General features: G+C 41.5%; 1 protein-coding gene across 1 annotated transcript in view; it reads left to right on the top strand.

Moving 5' to 3' along the window:
* The first annotated feature begins 252 nt into the window (after window positions 1-252).
* Window positions 253-17,999, top strand: part of LOC120998924 (vomeronasal type-2 receptor 26-like) — a 106,811-nt gene continuing 89,064 nt past the window's right edge. Inside the window, exons 1-2 of the mRNA XM_040429803.1 lie at window positions 253-744; window positions 8,393-8,617. Coding sequence (XP_040285737.1) covers window positions 253-744; window positions 8,393-8,617 — 717 coding nt within the window. The remainder of the gene's footprint in view (window positions 745-8,392; window positions 8,618-17,999) is intronic.

Below are 17,999 nucleotides of genomic sequence, written 5' to 3'. Positions count from 1 at the left end.
ACACAGGTAGTAAAAATATTGGAGGAATTAATGGTAGAAGAGAATTGGACATTGGGGACTCTCGATGTCCGATCCCTTTATACATCTATTAGGCATGATCAGGGACTTGCGGCATTGAGATCTCAACTTGACAAGAGCGGTCTTTTTAAAGTAGCACAAATAGAATATATTTTAGAAGCAGTGAATTTTATATTGAAGCACAACTATTTTGCTTTTAATACAGAATTCTTTTTACAGGAATCTGGTACCGCGATGGGCACCAGGTTCGCACCAAGTTACGCAAATCTTTTTATGGCGAATTGGGAGGATGAATATATTCAGCCAATACTGGGTGCGGATCTGGTGCTCTGGAAGCGGTACATAGATGACGTGATTTTTATCTGGAGAGGCACGGATTTGGCGTTGGGTTCCTTCCTGTCTAACATCAATCTAAATGATCAGAACCTTCAGTTTACAGCTAACCTAAGTAAAACAGGCATTGAATTTCTAGATCTAAAGATTGATGTTGATAGGGACAAACTCAGCTGCAGTACCTATTATAAACCTACAGCTAGGAACAATTTTATTTTACATTCAAGCTGCCACCTTCCCAGGTGGCTGCTGAATGTACCAACAAGCCAATTCAGACGCCTCAAGAGGAATTGTACGAAGAACGAGACATTTGAGAATGAGGCCGAAATACTGAGGCAGCAGTTCGTTGAAAAAGATTACCCTAATGACTGCATCGAAAAAGCCTTGAATAAAGTAAGAAATCTAGACCGACAGGATTTTTTTACAGAGAAACCAGTTGCATTAAATAGTGATGGTATGACATGTGGGGAGTTACAGGTGATCTTACCCTTTAACACTCAGTATAAAAAGATTGAAACCATCATTGTTAAACACTGGTCATTTCTGCAGAAAGATAAAATCATAGGACCATTGATGCCGATAAAACCAAAAATAATTTACACTCGTGCCAACAACTTAGGTTTAAAAATTGCACCCACGATAAAAACAACTAAAAATAACCCCCAAAAAAAGGACAATCAATGGCTATGCTTTGAAGGCTTCTTCAGATGCAGAACTTGTTCAAACTGCAAAATAACAAATTTTCAAAGAAAGACAGTCAAAGTTTCCTCAACCAGTAATGAATATGTGTATGAAATCAAAACCTTTCTGACATGTAACAGTAAAAATATAATATATCTGTTAACCTGTCCGTGCAGGAAGCAATATATTGGTCGCACAAAAAGGTGCCTTAAGACAAGGATTTCAGAACATATAGCAAATATTCGTAAAGGCTATGAAAATCATACTGTCTCAAGGCACTTTAAGCTATGTCATAATAGCGATCCAACAGGTCTCACCTATACAGCTTTAACGATGGTGACACCAGAGTGGAGGGGGGGAGATTTGATAAAAAAGATGTCAAGGGTGGAATCCAAGTTTATATTTGACTTTGGTTCCCTAGTCCCACAAGGACTGAATGCTGATTGGGAACTTTTTGGTTTCTTGTGATTCCATGACCCTTGAACTTTTTTCTCCCCCCTTCAAAACATTGTCTAATAAGAATAAAAATAAAGAGACTGATGTGGTTGTGTTTTATATATATATATATGCATTTTTATATATATATATATGCATATTTTTATATATTTATATATTTTTAAATATATTTTAAGTATTATATTGTAACTGAAATTATGTGGCATATGATCTACTCTGCATTTAAATAGCAGTGGAGCATAAAACGCAACTTACCTAAAAAACGCAGCGAAAATCAGAGCACAGGAATCGCATAAGGAAAAACGCATTTAATGAATATATTGGATAATTCCAGTCTTCCATGTTTTGGCACGATGAGATCCTGTCCGGATCTTGTTTCTTTCCAAGATTTTATATAAAAGGATGTGGGGAAGCACTTCAGGGTTACTACTGAGGAAGGGGTCATTCAGAGAACCCCGAAACGCGTATGGTTTAATACCCTGTACCGGCATGCTGGAAAAATAGCTCCCCTGGACTTCCAAGAATTGACTAGCTGTGACTGAGAGCGACGAACACCGGAGGAATCCTAACAAAGCCACAGACATTGCTTTCGTGAGCAGGATATCCAGGTGACACCGCGCCCACAGCAAATTTCTACAGATCCGGATGTAGGACAAAGACATACTGGCCAGGTAAAACTAAGCAACACAGTTGCTCAAATCGGTGGGACGCCACCGCTGTGCAATTCAATATTACCAAAACCGAAAAAGCGCTTATAAGACTTTGCTATCAACTGCGGTTTTCCTGCGTTTTCCTTGTCTTCTGAACCCAATGACTTCAGCATCTCCAAACCGCATATGTGCAATGCCGCTATTTATTAACTAGTGCATATGTCCATTGCTGCTGCTAATTTATGTACTGATGCCGCTGCTATCCAATTAACGCATTGACTTTTGGTGTATATGTATATTATTGCTGCTAATATGGTTTAAAGTGTTTTTTAATATTTTATAGTATTTTATTGGTGAATTTTATTGTTATATTCTATTGTGGGAATAAATACCCTTATCAATATACTCCATACTTGAGTGCCTGGTTTATCCTATATAACTTTGTATTTCTCTTTGTGACTGGGTGGGTCACATAAACCAAGAGCACCTTAAATCCATTACTCAGCTGTAGTGATCCACAGATACCGCACCTTGATTGTTTAAAGAAGTGCCATGCCAGGGAACTCTTTGAAGCTGCCTTTGTGGGGCTGGGTCCCTGTTGGCGATGTCCAGTAGCAGGCGAACTCTGGGGGCGGCGGCTCGTCTGCTTTGGCCCCCTGCTCCCTCTTTGGCTTCGCTGTTGTCTCGGTCTCACCACTACCTCTTCCTCTGAACTGTGAAAGTCATCGCCACGACCTTCAGTCCATGTGGGGTCTAAGACCTCATCGTCCTCTGCATCGTCTTCCACCCAGTCTCCCTCCCTGACCTCCTCCTGTTCAGTCTGCACACTGCAAAAAGACGCGGCAGTGGGCACCTGTGTTTCGTCATCATCAGAGAGTCGGTGACTCTGCTGTGGTGGTATTCCCATGTCCTCTTCATCTGGAGACATAAGTGGTTGTGCGTCAGTGCATGGTATGTCTTCCTCCACTGGGGAAGGGCTAGGTGGACGCCCCTGGGAAACCCTGGAAGCAGAGTCTTCAAACAGAAGAAGAGACTGCTGCATAACTTGTGGCTCAGACCGTTTCCCTGATATGCTTGGGGGTGATGTGACAGACTGATGGGCTTGGTTTTCAGGTTCACCTGTGCGCTTTCCGCAGAAGACTGGGTGGAAGACCATGTGGTGAACGTGCTGGAAGCACTGTCGGCCACCCAATCGATTAATGCCTGTACCTGCTCAGGCCTTACCATCCTAAGAGCGGCATTGTGCCCCACGAGATATTGCGGTACATTCTGCCGGCTAGTTGAGGGAGTTCGTTCCCTACTGTGTGCGCCTGGGGCCGAACGGCCACGTCCTCTACCAGCAACAGAGGCTCCACGGACACCACCACGACCGCGTCCTCGTCCCTTAATAGTATTTTTCTTCATTGTTGCGATTCAACTCGCACCACAATGAAATATATTATTTTTTATAAGCAAAATCCCCTCACTGGAATACTTTCAGTCTTTTGACTGTATGGATTACAGATGGAATGACTGTTATATGTGAGTACCGCTTTCTTTGACAGATTCTAGTATGGGTACATATATGTTTTCCCAACCCCAGCACATTAGTTTGCTAATTCCAGATGTATGAAACGCAGGCCTAACTGTATCTAGTATATTGAACGCCAGATAAACTAACTTGGCCTTTTTTAAATAAAAAAAATTCCCTCACTGGAATACTTTCAGTCTTTTGACTGTATGGATTACAGATGGAATGACTGTTATATGTGAGTACCGCTTTCTTTGACAGATTCTAGTATGGGTACATATATGTTTTCCCAACCCCAGCACATTAGTTTGCTAATTCCAGATGTATGAAACGCAGGCCTAACTGTATCTAGTATATTGAACGCCAGATAAACTAACTTGGCCTTTTTTAAATAAAAAAAATCCCCTCACTGGAATACTTTCAGTCTTTTGACTGTATGGATTACAGATGGAATGACTGTTATATGTGAGTACCGCTTTCTTTGACAGATTCTAGTATGGGTACATATATGTTTTCCCAACCCCAGCACATTAGTTTGCTAATTCCAGATGTATGAAACGCAGGCCTAACTGTATCTAGTATATTGAACGCCAGATAAACTAACTTGGCCTTTTTTAAATAAAATAAAAATTCCCTCACTGGAATACTTTCAGTCTTTTGACTGTATGGATTACAGATGGAATGACTGTTATATGTGAGTACCGCTTTCTTTGACAGATTCTAGTATGGGTACATATATGTTTTCCCAACCCCAGCAAATTAGTTTGCTAATTCCAGATGTATGAAACGCAGGCCTAACTGTATCTAGTATATTGAACGCCAGATAAACTAACTTGGCCTTTTTTAAATAAAAAAAATTCCCTCACTGGAATACTTTCAGTCTTTTGACTGTATGGATTACAGATGGAATGACTGTTATATGTGAGTACCGCTTTCTTTGACAGATTCTAGTATGGGTACATATATGTTTTCCCAACCCCAGCACATTAGTTTGCTAATTCCAGATGTATGAAACGCAGGCCTAACTGTATCTAGTATATTGAACGCCAGATAAACTAACTTGGCCTTTTTTAAATAAAAAAAATTCCCTCACTGGAATACTTTCAGTCTTTTGACTGTATGGATTACAGATGGAATGACTGTTATATGTGAGTACCGCTTTCTTTGACAGATTCTAGTATGGGTACATATATGTTTTCCCAACCCCAGCACATTAGTTTGCTAATTCCAGATGTATGAAACGCAGGCCTAACTGTATCTAGTATATTGAACGCCAGATAAACTAACTTGGCCTTTTTTAAATAAAAAAAATCCCCTCACTGGAATACTTTCAGTCTTTTGACTGTATGGATTACAGATGGAATGACTGTTATATGTGAGTACCGCTTTCTTTGACAGATTCTAGTATGGGTACATATATGTTTTCCCAACCCCAGCACATTAGTTTGCTAATTCCAGATGTATGAAACGCAGGCCTAACTGTATCTAGTATATTGAACGCCAGATAAACTAACTTGGCCTTTTTTAAATAAAAAAAAATTCCCTCACTGGAATACTTTATGGCTTTTCACTGTATGGATTACAGGTGGACTGGTATTAGTAGGGGTGACACAAGCACACCCAAGTCCCTGATGTAGGATTTCTATGGCACAGACCACTATTACAAGTGATTAATGGACGTTGGGAGAGATTGTGCTGCAGCACTAGTCCCAAGATGGCCGCCGCCTATCAGCCCAGTAACATGTGCCACAAAATGGTCTGCACAACCTTTAAAAAAAATAGCCTTGGACTGTGCTGCTAAATCGCTATTGGTCTGAATCCCAGGTGTAGATGTCTGACTTGTTTGGAACTTTGGAATGCACACTGTGGCAGCTTCTGCTGCAGCACTACAAGTCGCAAAATGGCGGCCGGCGGTCAGCCCAGGTACATGTGGATGGAAAAATCACTCTGGCCACTCTAAAAATAGCCAATCCCTATCAAAAAAGCAGCTCAGCTGCAGTTGTTCAGGTGAATCACAGGTGGAGGAGAGAAATTTGCTTCCAGTTATTCAATTATCCCTGCCTATTCTCGCCCTAGCATCAGCTGCGTCTATCCCTGTTCTATTCACATCGGGAGTGAGCACGTCCCGACGTGCGCACAAGCTTATAAGAGGCTGAGTCACATGCTGCACTTGGCCAATCACAGCCTTGCCAATAGTAGGCATGGCTGCGATGGCATCTTAGGGCAAGTAGTATGATGCATGTTGATTGGCTGCTTTGCAGCCTTTCAAAATGCGCCAAAATACATGCCGAATGACGAACCCGAACCCGAACTTTTACGAAAAAGTTCGGGTTCGGGTCCGTGTCACGAACACCCCAAAATTCGGTACGGACCCGAACTATGCTCGAACTGTTCGCTCAACACTAATCACTGTGTGTGTCTCCTATATGATATATTTAACTGACATTTTTTATCGTAACAACCAACGATTTATACAGGAAAATCATGACGATTAACAAGGTTGCCCAAACTTTCACATCCCACTGTATATAGATATAGTGTAATGTATTTGTATTGTGCAATAAATATTTATTTATTCATAACATGCAGTGTATAGTCTTTTGTTGTAGCCGCCATAATAGTAGTAGTGTGTCACAGGTAGTTCAGTAATAGAATAAGGCAACAGAGGTAGTTAGTTAGTTAGACAATTAGCTAATTAGAGAGTTAATTCCTTTTATATTATAAATAGGCAGAGTCATCACTAGATGACTCACGCTTATTTATGAATATTAATTATTGAGATTACCCTAAATTTCAATAATGAATATTTCCCTTAACATGGCTTAAACAATTAGTAAAGCCAAAACAAAACAGTTCCTTCACAATTATGATTTTATAAAGAAGCATAGCCATTATGCAATCTTCTTATTTTTTTTTATACTCAGATACATATTAAAGGGATTCTGTCACCTCGTTTTAGCCTATAGTGTTGTTGACATGCACGGCTAGATCGCTGCTAGTATGTCCGCAATATACCGGTCCTATAGGGCTGTGTGCTTTTAATTTGTTAATTTTTTTTTTTATATATATGTAAATGAGTCTTATAAAGTGCCCAAGGAGCTGTACGAACCTTCCTGGTGCCCAGCCATGCCCCCCTGTGAAGGAGCCTAGCACCGCCTATGTCCTCTAAATCTCCTTCTTTTCGACACAGTTAGATTGCCGTAATCTCGCGATGCGCGAGCTAGCGCATGCACAGTGCCAGTATAGTGTTCCTTCCCTGTGCTGGCATCAGCCTTAGCGAAGGAACTGCGCATGTGCGAGCTCGCGCATCGCGAGATTAAGGCAATCTGTGTCGAAAGGAAAATATTAGGAGGACGCAGGCGGTGGGTGCTGGGCTCCTTCACAGAGGGGCGTGGCTGGGCACCAGGAAGGTTAGTGCAGTCCCTTGGGCTCCTTACAAAGCTCATTTACATATCTCTAAAATCATTTTTTAAACAAAATAAAAGCACACAGCCCTATACCGGTATATTGCAGACATGCTAGCGGCGATCTAGCCGTGCATGTCTGCAGCTCTATAACCGAAAACGAGGTGACAGAATCCCTTTAAGTCATTGATTCTATGCATTTTAAATTTAGAAATCCAAAATATTAAAAAAGTAAGTCTATAAATATCCATGGGAGCAATCTTTTTCTTCCTCTAACACTTTCAGCTCATAACATATAGAGAACAGATAGTGGGGAAGGACAGAGGCTCCATTGTCTCTGCTGGGGGCAGCTTTCTTTAGTAAAAATACACTGTCTACAATGAAAACAAAGTTAAGGAGAGCTTATCTGAAATCTAAACATTTTACAGAATTTTATCCGAGATTATGATGGAGAGAAGCACAAATTAGAGACACATAATACTCTGTCTGTACATTTCCGATACCGGCAGAATGATAAAGAGCCAGGGTAAATATCAAGTGTCCTTTAAAGAACAAAACTTACAAAAGTAACGCCTGGATTGGTTTCTAAGGGTTGAAGCAGTTTTCTAATTGAAATTGAGATCAAGGGGCAGGAAAAGTTTCATAGTTAAAACTTAGGAACAACTGCCAACATTTAATAATATTATATGCCAACATTTGGTGCAAACTGGAACGGTTTGAGAAGAGAGTCTGACTTGATGGAAAAAGGGTATGGGTTAGTGGAGAAGGGCATGGCCTGAGGTGCAAAATTTTACACCAAAATTTTATCACAAAATCGTAAAAGTAAGGCCTCATGCACACGGCCGTTGTTTGGGTCCGCATCTGAGCCGCCGTTTTGGTGGCTCGGATGCGGACCCTTTCACTTCAATGGGGCCGGAAAAGAGGCATCCGTGGCTCCGTTCCGCGGCCCCGCTAAAAAAATATAACATGTCCTATTCTTGTCCGCGCTTTGCGGACAAGAATAGGCATTTATATTGCCGGCGCCCGTTCCGTTCTGCAAATTGCGGAAGGCAATACGGGCGGCTTCCATTTTTTGCGGATCAGCAGTTTGCGGACCGCAAAAAACAGAACGGTCGTGTGCATGAGGCCTAAGACAAATGTAAGCCAATCAATTGAAGTCTGACACGTTTGGCTAAGGCCCAGTTATACAGTATAATAAATTGTAACACAATGAGCTCTGATAAATCCACAAGCTCCTCAGGCTGCTTCTCTAAGTTTCCATTAGCAACTCTGGCCCAATATGTGCAAAACTAATTTCAACCATTGATTTCCTGTCAGTCCTCTTTACTTTTTCTTTCTAGCTCAATCAATATATAAGAAGAGTTCGCTTTACAACTTCTACTGGAGATTCCATTCACCTTGATGAGAAAGGAAACTTTCCGGCAAGATTTGATCTGGTGAATTATGATGTATATGCTAACAGTACTGTGGAGAGACAAACAGTGGGACATTTCCATGAAGACAATGGTCACTATCAGTTTCCTATAAATGACAGTTTCATCTTTTGGGATAAAAGATTTCCCCAGGTAATTGTAACAGATAATATATCTATAGAAACCTCAATAGATCATACACTACTCACAAAAAGTTAGGGATATTTGGATTGTGGGTGAAATTTTAGGATAACACTAAGATGCACTCTAACCTTTACAGGTGAACTTAATGTGACTTTCTTTAAACCTCTGAATGCACTTGTCCAACAGTTCAATGTTTTAGTACTTTTGGCACAACTTGCTGTTCTCTAACAAGGAGCTTAACAGCAAAATTCACAGATGTTTGATACAGGAATCACCCAATACATTTCCTGGTTCAATTAGAATTGGTATTTAAACAGTCCTCCTCATCATGCTGTTCACATATTGACATCATGAAACCAAGACGACACCTAACAATTGATCAACAGTACCTCGCCATTGCAAGGTTTTAAGCAGGATGTTCTCAGACGGAAGTGGCCACTGAGCTTAGAGTGTCACAGAGTGTCATCAGCATGTTGCAACAGCGATACAGAAAGACTGGAAGATTCAATGAAAGGCATAGAAGTGGACGTCCTTTGGTCACATCCCACACGGATGACCGCTACATTCTGAACAATGCCTTGCATAACTGGATGATGAACACCACAGAACTCCAGGCACATTTAACCCCTTATGGACCGGGTTCATTTTCACCTTAAGGACCAGGACATTTTTTTCAAATCTGACCAGTGTCACTGATAACTTTAAAACGCTTTGACTTTTTTGGAATCTGGTTTGTAAACTGTCAGATGAAATGCAGAATATAAAAGTAAATTCCCCATTAAAAGTGCCCTGTCTGACCCAGGAAGAAGTACAGTGGCGTCTTAAAAAGATTAAAATAGAAAAATCGCCAGGACCGAATGGCACACACCCCTGTATCCTAAGAGAATTAAGTAATGTCATAGCCAGACCCTTATTTCTGATATTTAACCCCTTAAGGACTCAGCCCTATTTCACCTTAAGGACTTGGCCATTTTTTGCAAATCTGACCAATGTCATTTTAAGTGCTGATAACTTTAAAACGATTTGACTTATCCAGGCCATTCTGAGATTGTTTTTTCGTCACATATTGTACTTCATGACACTGGTAAAATCAAGTCAAAAAAATTAATTTTTATTTATAAAAAAAATACGAAATTTACCCAAAAATTTTAAAAAATTGCAAATTTCCAAGTTTCAATTTCTCTACTTCTATAATACATAGTAATACCTCCAAAAATAGTTATTACTTTACATTCCCCATAAGTCTACTTCATGTTTGGATCATTTTGGGAATGATATTTTATTTTTTGGGGATGTTACAAGGCTTAGAAGTTTAGAAGTAAATCTTGACATTTTTCAGAAATTTTCAAAAACCCAATTTTTAGGGACCAGTTCAGGTCTGAAGTCACTTTGCGAGGCTTACATAATAGAAACCACCCAAAAATGACCCCATTCTAGAAACTACACCCCTCAAGGTATTCAAAACTGATTTTTACAAACGTTGTTAACCCTTTAGGTGTTCCACAAGAATTAATGGAAAATAGAGATACAATTTCAAAATTTCACTTTTTTGGCAGATTTTCCATTTTAATAATTTTTTTACGGTTACAAATCAAGGGTTAACAGCCAAACCAAACTCAATATTTATGGCCCTGATTCAGTAGTTTACAGAAACACCCCATATGTGGTCGTAAACCGCTGTACGGGCACACGGCAGGGCGCAGAAGGAAAGGAATGCCATACGGTTTTTGTAAGGCAGATTTTGCTGGACTGGTTTTTTGACACAATGTCCCATTTGAAGCCCCCCTGATGCACCCCTAGAGTAGAAACTCCAAAAAGTGGCCCCATTCTAGAAATTACACCCCTCAAGGTATTCAAAACTGATTTTACTAACTTTGCAAACCCTTTAGGTGTTCCACAAGAATTAATGGAAAATAGAGTAGAGAAGAAACTCAAAAAAAGTAATCCCATTTTAGAAACTACGGGATAAGGTGGCAGTTTGGTTGGTACTATTTTAGGGTACATACCGTATGATTTTTGGTTGCTCTATATTACACTTTTTGTGAGGCAAGGTAACAAGAAATAGCTGTTTTGGCACCGTTTTTATTTTTTGTTATTTACAACATTCATCTGACAGGTTAGATCATTGGGTATTTTTATAGACCAGGTTGTCACGGACACGGCAATACCTAATATGTTAACTTTTTTATTTTTATATAAGTTTTGAAACAAAAAAAATCATGTTTTAGTGTTTCCATAGTCTGAGAGCCATAATTTTTTCAGTTTTTGGGCGATTATCTTCGGTAGGGTATGACTTTTGTGGGATGAGATGACGGTTTGATTGGCACTATTTTGGGGTGCGTGTGACATTTTGATCGCTTGCTATTACACTTTTTGTAATGTAAGGTGACAAAAAATGGCTTTTTTTTACACCGATTTTATTTTTATTTTTTTACGGTATTCATCTGAGGGGTTAGGTCATGTGATATTTTTATAGATCAAGTTATCACGGACGCTGCAATACCTAATATGTATACTTTTTTTATGTAAGTTTTACACAATGATTTCATTTTTGAAGCAAAAAAAAATCATGTTTTAGTGTTTCCATAGTCTGAGAGCCATAATTTTTTCAGTTTTTGGGCGATTATCTTGGGTAGGGTATTATTTTTGCGGGATGAGATGACGGTTTGATTGGCACTATTTTGGGGTGCGTGTGACTTTTTGATCGCTTGCTATTACATTTTTTGTAATGTAAGGTGACAAAAAATGGTTTATTTAGCACAGTTTACCTCATGTGTCCTTAAGTACCGGGACAACATGCCGTACCGGTACGTCATGTGTCTGGAAGAGGTTAAAGGGCGGTGACAGGCACCCAAGTGTCAGGTCAGACCATTCAAAACCGATTCCATTAGCCTGGTCTGCGTGCTAGATGACTTGCAAGGGTACGTGATCACAAAACCAGGCACAGGCATCAATGTCTTGCATTGGCCAGGGAACATCTTCGCTGGATGAGTGCCAAGTGGGCCTCAGTGCTGTTATGAAAGTCAATTCATGCTGAGCAAAAATTTTGGCTGCCAATGATGTTGGAGACGTCAAGGAGAGTGCTATGCAGCAGCCACTGTTGTCACCAGACAAGTCTTTGGTGGTGGTGGTATTACATAGTGTTGAGCAAGCATGCTCGGCTGTACTGCTGTTCCGCTCGAGCATCGCTATGCTCGGCACATGGCGGTAATCGGCCGAGTACCTCATGTGCTCGAGCACCATGCTCGAGTCTCCCTCGCACACATTTCGCGGCTGCTATGCAGCCAATAAACGTGCAGGCAAGTACAAGTTGGCTACTGGCATTACAGTGATTGGCTGAACGAAACACTTCATTGGGTGCTATATAGCACCTGATGACGCATGTTCGGCTCATATGTAGTCAGGGAGAACTGCGCTTCGGAAGGGACAGATAGTGTAGGGAGTCTGATCGGAATCAATTCAGTAGAAAAACGTTTCAAAGACCAAAAAGTCCTTTTAAGGACTATTGTGTGTGGTGGCAGGCTGGCAGTATTTTATAGCTACAGTACCAATTTTCTTTCCCCAGCATTTTCAATACTTGACTGGTGACATCTGTATTATACCTTCTGTGTGTCAGGGCCAGAGATTGGAGAAATATAACTGAAAATCACTATATTTTTTCTATCATTTTCAATACTTTTTATATAGAGGGTGTCTGCAGTGACTTCTGACATCTGTCCAATAGCTTCTGTGTGTCAGGGCCAGAAATTGGAGAAATATAACTGAAAATTAATATATTTTTTCCATCATTTTCAGTACTTTTTATATAGAGGGTGTCTGCAGTGACTAGAGACATCTGTCCAATACCTTCTGTGTGTTAGGGCCAGAGATAGGAAAAATATAAGTGAAATCTATTTTTCTTTTGCCATACTTTTCCGTACTTTTTCCGTATACTGTGCTTGCTGTGAACTATGACATCTGTGCCACATCTTGTGTGTCAAGCGTGCATATAACATTTAATATGCGCAAGGCGAGCAGTAAGGAACGGGGAAGTGGCAGTGATGCTGATGGTTCATGCAGAGGCCATGGCCCTGGGCTTGTTGAAACTGTGCCAGCTGCCAGAGCACAAGAAAAACAATCATCCACGATACCTAGCTTCATGTCCCAGTTTGCAGGGCGTCGCAGGACAAAACCCTTGAAGTCAGACCAGTGCGACCAGGTGGTCAATTGGATTGCAGCAGATAATGCTTCCAGTCGGGTAAGGATACTTTCACACTTGCGGCATTGCGGCACAGTGATCCGGCAAGCAGTTCTGTTGCCGGAACTGCCTGCCAGATCCGTCAAAACGTATGCCAACTGATGACATTAGTAAGACTGATCAGGTACCTGATCAGTCTTAAAAATGCCTGATCAGTAAAAAAAATGTATTGAAATGCCGGATCCGTCTTTCCGGTGTCATCCGGCAAAACGGATCCGGCATTTACTTTTTTCACCTTTTTTTCGGTCTGCGCATGCGCAGACCAGAAGGACGGATCCGGCATTCCGGTATTTTGTATGCCGGATCCGGCACTAATACATTCCTATGGAAAAAATCTTTAGTTTTTTTCGCTGTAGATAAAACCGTAGCATGATACAGTTTTATCTTTTGCCTGATCAGTCAAAATTACTGAACTGAAGACATCCTGATGCATCCTGAACGGATTACTCTCCATTCAGAATGCATGGGGATATACCTGATCAGTAGGTTGAGCGAACCCGAACTGTAAACTTCGGGTTCGTACCGAACTTTAGGATTTTTGGACCCCGGACCCGAACCTTTCATTAAAAGTTCGGGTTCGGGGTTCTGCGATTTCTTGGCGCTTTTTGAAAGGCATGGCTGTGATTGGTCAGTGCAGCATGTGACCCAGCCTCTATATAAGCTGCAGTCACATAGCGCTGCACGTCACTCTGCTGTTACTAGTGTAGGGAGAGGATGCTGCTGCTGTGAGGGAGAGAATAGGACAGAATCTTTAATCAGAACTCCAATTGTACTCAGCGATCTACATAGATTTAGTTGTGTGGGTGCAGTGCACAATATTTTTACCCTGCCCTGAGCCCAGTGACAGAGAAAAATTACTTTTATCCGTCTGTTAGTTAGGTGGGCGCTGGTGGCGGCGGCCATTTTATGCAAGCTCAGTGCACCAGCACTGCATATGTGCTATTGTGACATTCAAATCCAAGCTTGAAATACTGCACTAATAATCTGGTTTTAAAAAAACACCCTTTTTTGGCAATATCCTACATCTGGTGCCTTTGCAGCATTAGTCAGTGTGCAATTTAAGCTAGAAATACAGCCATAATTTTCTGGGTTTTTAAAAACACCCTTTTTGGGCAAAATACACAAATTTACAGCCCTTGCTGCATCAGCACTTGTGAAATTCAAGCGTTATATACAGCTTTCATATTCTGTTAGTAAAAAAAAACACCCTTTTTGGGCAAAATACTTAATATTGCAGCCCTTGCTGCATCTGTTTTTGTTAAAAACAAGTTTGAAATACTTCAATAATTTTCTGGCTTTGAAAAAACACCCATTTTTGGCAATAACCTTCATTTTGGGCCTCTGCCGCATTAGTCAGTGTGCAATTTAAGCTAGAAATACAACTATAATTTTCTGGGTTTTAAAAAACACCCTTTTTGTGCAAAATACACAATTTTACAGCCCTTGCTGCATCTGCACGTGTGAAATTCAAGCGTTATATACTGCTGTCATATTCTGTTATTAAAAAAAAAAAAACATTTTGGACCAAAAACTTAATTTTGAAGCCCTTGCTGCATCTGTGATTGTTAAAATCAAAGTTTGAAATATTTGAAGAATTTTCTGGCTTTGAAAAAAACACCCATTTTGGGCAAAAAACTTAATTTTGCAGCCTTTGCTGCATATGTCATTGTGAGATACACCCTTTAGATATTGTGGTTCTATTCTGTTATTTGAAAAACAGCCATTTTGGACCAAAAACTTAATTTTGCAGCCTTTGCTGCATTTGTCATTGTGGGATATACCCTTTACATACTGTGGTTTTATTCTACTATTAATAAAACACCCTTTTTGGGCAAAAATCTTTAATTGCGGCCTAGTCTACATCTGTACGTGTGATATACACACTTTCGATACTGTGGTTCCATTCTGTTATTTCAAAAACAGCCTTTTTGGGCAAAAATCTTTAATTGCGGCCTAGTCTGGATCTGTACGTGTGAGATACACCCTTTAGATACTGTGGTTCTATTCTGCTATTAGAAAAACACTAATTTTAGGCAAAAATCTTTAATTGGGGCCTAGTTTGGATCTGTACGTTTGAGATACACCCTTTACATAATGTCGTTTTTTTCTGCTATTATTAAAACACCCATTTTGGGCTAAAATCTTTAATTGCGGCTTAGTCTGGATCTGTACATGTGAGATACATCCTTTACATACTGTGGTTCTAATCTGCTATTAGCAAAGCACCCATTTTGGGCAAAAATCTTTCATTGCGCCTAGTTTGCATCTGTATGTGTGAGATACACACTTTAGATACTGTGGTTCTATTATGTCATTTGAAAAACAGCCATTTTGGGCAAAAAACTTAAATTGCGGCCTAGTCTGGATCTGTACGTGTGAGATACAACTTTACATACTGTGGTTCTATTCTGCTATTAATAAAACACCCATTTTTGGCAAAAATCTTTAATTGCTGCCTAGTTTGCATCTGTATGTGTGAGATAACCCCTTTACATACTGTGGTTCTATTCTGCTATTAATAAAACAACCAATTTGGGCGAAAATCTTTAATTGCGGCCTAGTCTGGATCTGTGCATGTGAGATACACACTTTAGATACTGTGGTTCTATTCTACTATTAGAAAAACACTCATTTTGGGCAAAAATCTTACTTGTGGCAGAATAGAACCACATTCTGGCCTAGTCTACACCTGTACGTGTGAGATACACACTTTAGATACTGTGGTTCTATTCTGTTATTTGAAAAACAGCCATTTTGGGCAAAAATCTTTAATTGCGGCCTAGTCTGGATCTGTACGTGTGAGATACACCCTTTAGATACTGTGGTTCTATTCTGCTATTAGAAAAACACTAATTTTATGCAAAAATCTTTAATTTTGGGGCCTAGTCTGGATCTGTACGTGTGAGATACACCCTTTAAATAATGTCGTTTTTTTCTCCTATTAATAAAACACCCATTTTGGGCTAAAATCTTTAATTGCGGCCTAGTCTGGATCTGTACGTGTGAGATACATCCTTTACATACTGTGGTTCTATTCTGCTATTAGCAAAACACCCATTTTGAGCAAAAATCTTTCATTGCGGCCTAGACTGGATCTATACGTGTGAGATACACCCCTTACATACTGTGGTTATATTATGCTATTATTAAAGCACCCATTTTGGATAAAAATCTTTAATTGCGGCCTAGTCTGCATCTTTACGTGAGATACACCCTTTACATACTGTCGTTCTATTCTGCTAATAATAAAACACCCATTTAGGGCAAGATCCTAAATTTGAGAAATATGAGGAGAGAGTCAAATAAGGGACGTGGCCCAGGTCGTGGTGCTGCTGGTGTAGCTCCTGTTGCAGGGAGAGGACGTGGTCGATCTGTGCCAGCTACACGCACAAGTGAAACCCCTTCCTATTTGGTCGGGCCTAATGTGGCTCAACGAATGATGAGGCCAGAACAAGTACAGGAGATAGTAGATTGGGTTGCTGACAATGACTTCAATTCCTTCACATTGTCTCCCACCCAGTCTCCTGCTGAAAAATCAGAGTTGGCACCTGCAGCTGATGTCCATCAGTCTTTCACCTCACCCCCTTGCAAATCAGCCAAGCAGTCTGAGCCCCAAGTCATGCAGCAGTCTCTTCTGCTTTTTGATGACTCTGTTTGCAGGGTTTCCCAGGTCAATCCACCTAGCCCTGCCCCAGAAGTGGAAGAGATTGAGTGCACTGATGCCCAACCACTTATGTTTCAAGATGAGTACATGGGAGGACCATCGCAGCATGTCTCGGATGATGACGGAACACAGGTGCGAACTGCTGGGGCTTTTGAAAGTGTGCAGACTGACAAGGAGAGCAGAGTTGAAGACTGGGTGGAAGATGATGTGGAGGACGATGAGGTCCTCGCCCCCACATGGAATCAAGGTCATGCGAGTGACCTGTGTAGTTCGGAGGAAGTTGTGGGGGTCGCACAGAGCCACCAGCACAGCAGAAGAGGGAGCAGGGTGCAAAAGCGGAGCAGCCGTCCCCTAGACAGTACGCTACTGCCCACCGCAGCAAGGGACCGAGCACACCAAAGCCAGCTCCAAGGAGTTCCCTGGCGTGGCAGTTCTTCAGACAATGTGCTGACAACAAGACACGAGTGGTTTGCACTCTGTGCAATCAGAGCATGAAGCGAGGCATAGACGTTCTCAACCTGAGCACAACCTGCATGACCAGGCATCTAAGTGCAAAGCACAAGATGCAGTGGAGTAGACACCTCAAAAACCAAGAAATGTCTCTGGCTCCTCCTGCTTCCTCTTCTGCTGCAGTCTCGGCCTCTTCATCCACCTCTGGAGAGACAGTGCCACATGCCACTTCGCTAAAAGATGATCTGCCAGCAACACCACCACCTGGCTCACCATGCATCTCCACAATGTCCCACGGAAGCGTTCAGCTCTCCATCTCCCAAACACTGCAGCGGAAGAAGAAGTACCCCCCTACCCACCCGAGATCCCTGGCCCTGAATGCCAGCATTTTAAAATTACTGGCCTTTGAAATGCTGTCATTCCATCTGGTGGAGACAGAGAGTTTTAAAAGCCTTATGGCAGTGACTGTCCCACAGTACGTCGTGCCCATCCGCCACTATATTTCCAGGCGTGCCATCTCTTCCCTGCACAACCAAGTGGGGGACAAAATCAGGTGTGCACTCCGCAACGCCATCTGTGGCAAGGTGCACCTCACTACGGATACGTGAACCAGTAAGCACGGTCAGGGCCGTTATATGTCCATAACAGCCCACTGGGTGAATGCAGTGGCAGCTGGGCCTGAGGCGGATAGCAGTTTGGCGCATGTCCTTCCACCACCGAGGATTGCAGGGTGCTTCAGTTTTCCTCCTGTTTCTTTTTCCTCCTACTCCGCTTCCTCATCCTCTACCGCCTCCTCATCCAGTCAGCGTAACACCTTCACCACCAACTTCAGCACAGCCAGGGGTAAACGACAGCAGGCAGTTTTAAAACGTATCTGTTTGGGGGACAAACCCCAAACCGCGCAGTAGCTGTGGACGTGCCTTGAACAACAGACCGATGAGTGATTTGTGCCAGTGAGCCTCAAGCCCGGCCTGGTGGTGTGCGATAATGGGCAAAATCTCGTAGCAGCTTTGGGACTAGCCGGTTTGACGCACATCCCT

Source organism: Bufo bufo, chromosome 4, assembly GCF_905171765.1.
Source record: "Bufo bufo chromosome 4, aBufBuf1.1, whole genome shotgun sequence".
Taxonomy (NCBI): domain Eukaryota; kingdom Metazoa; phylum Chordata; class Amphibia; order Anura; family Bufonidae; genus Bufo; species Bufo bufo.
Note: the sequence above shows the minus strand (reverse complement) of the source record. Positions and strands in the feature narration are given on the sequence as shown.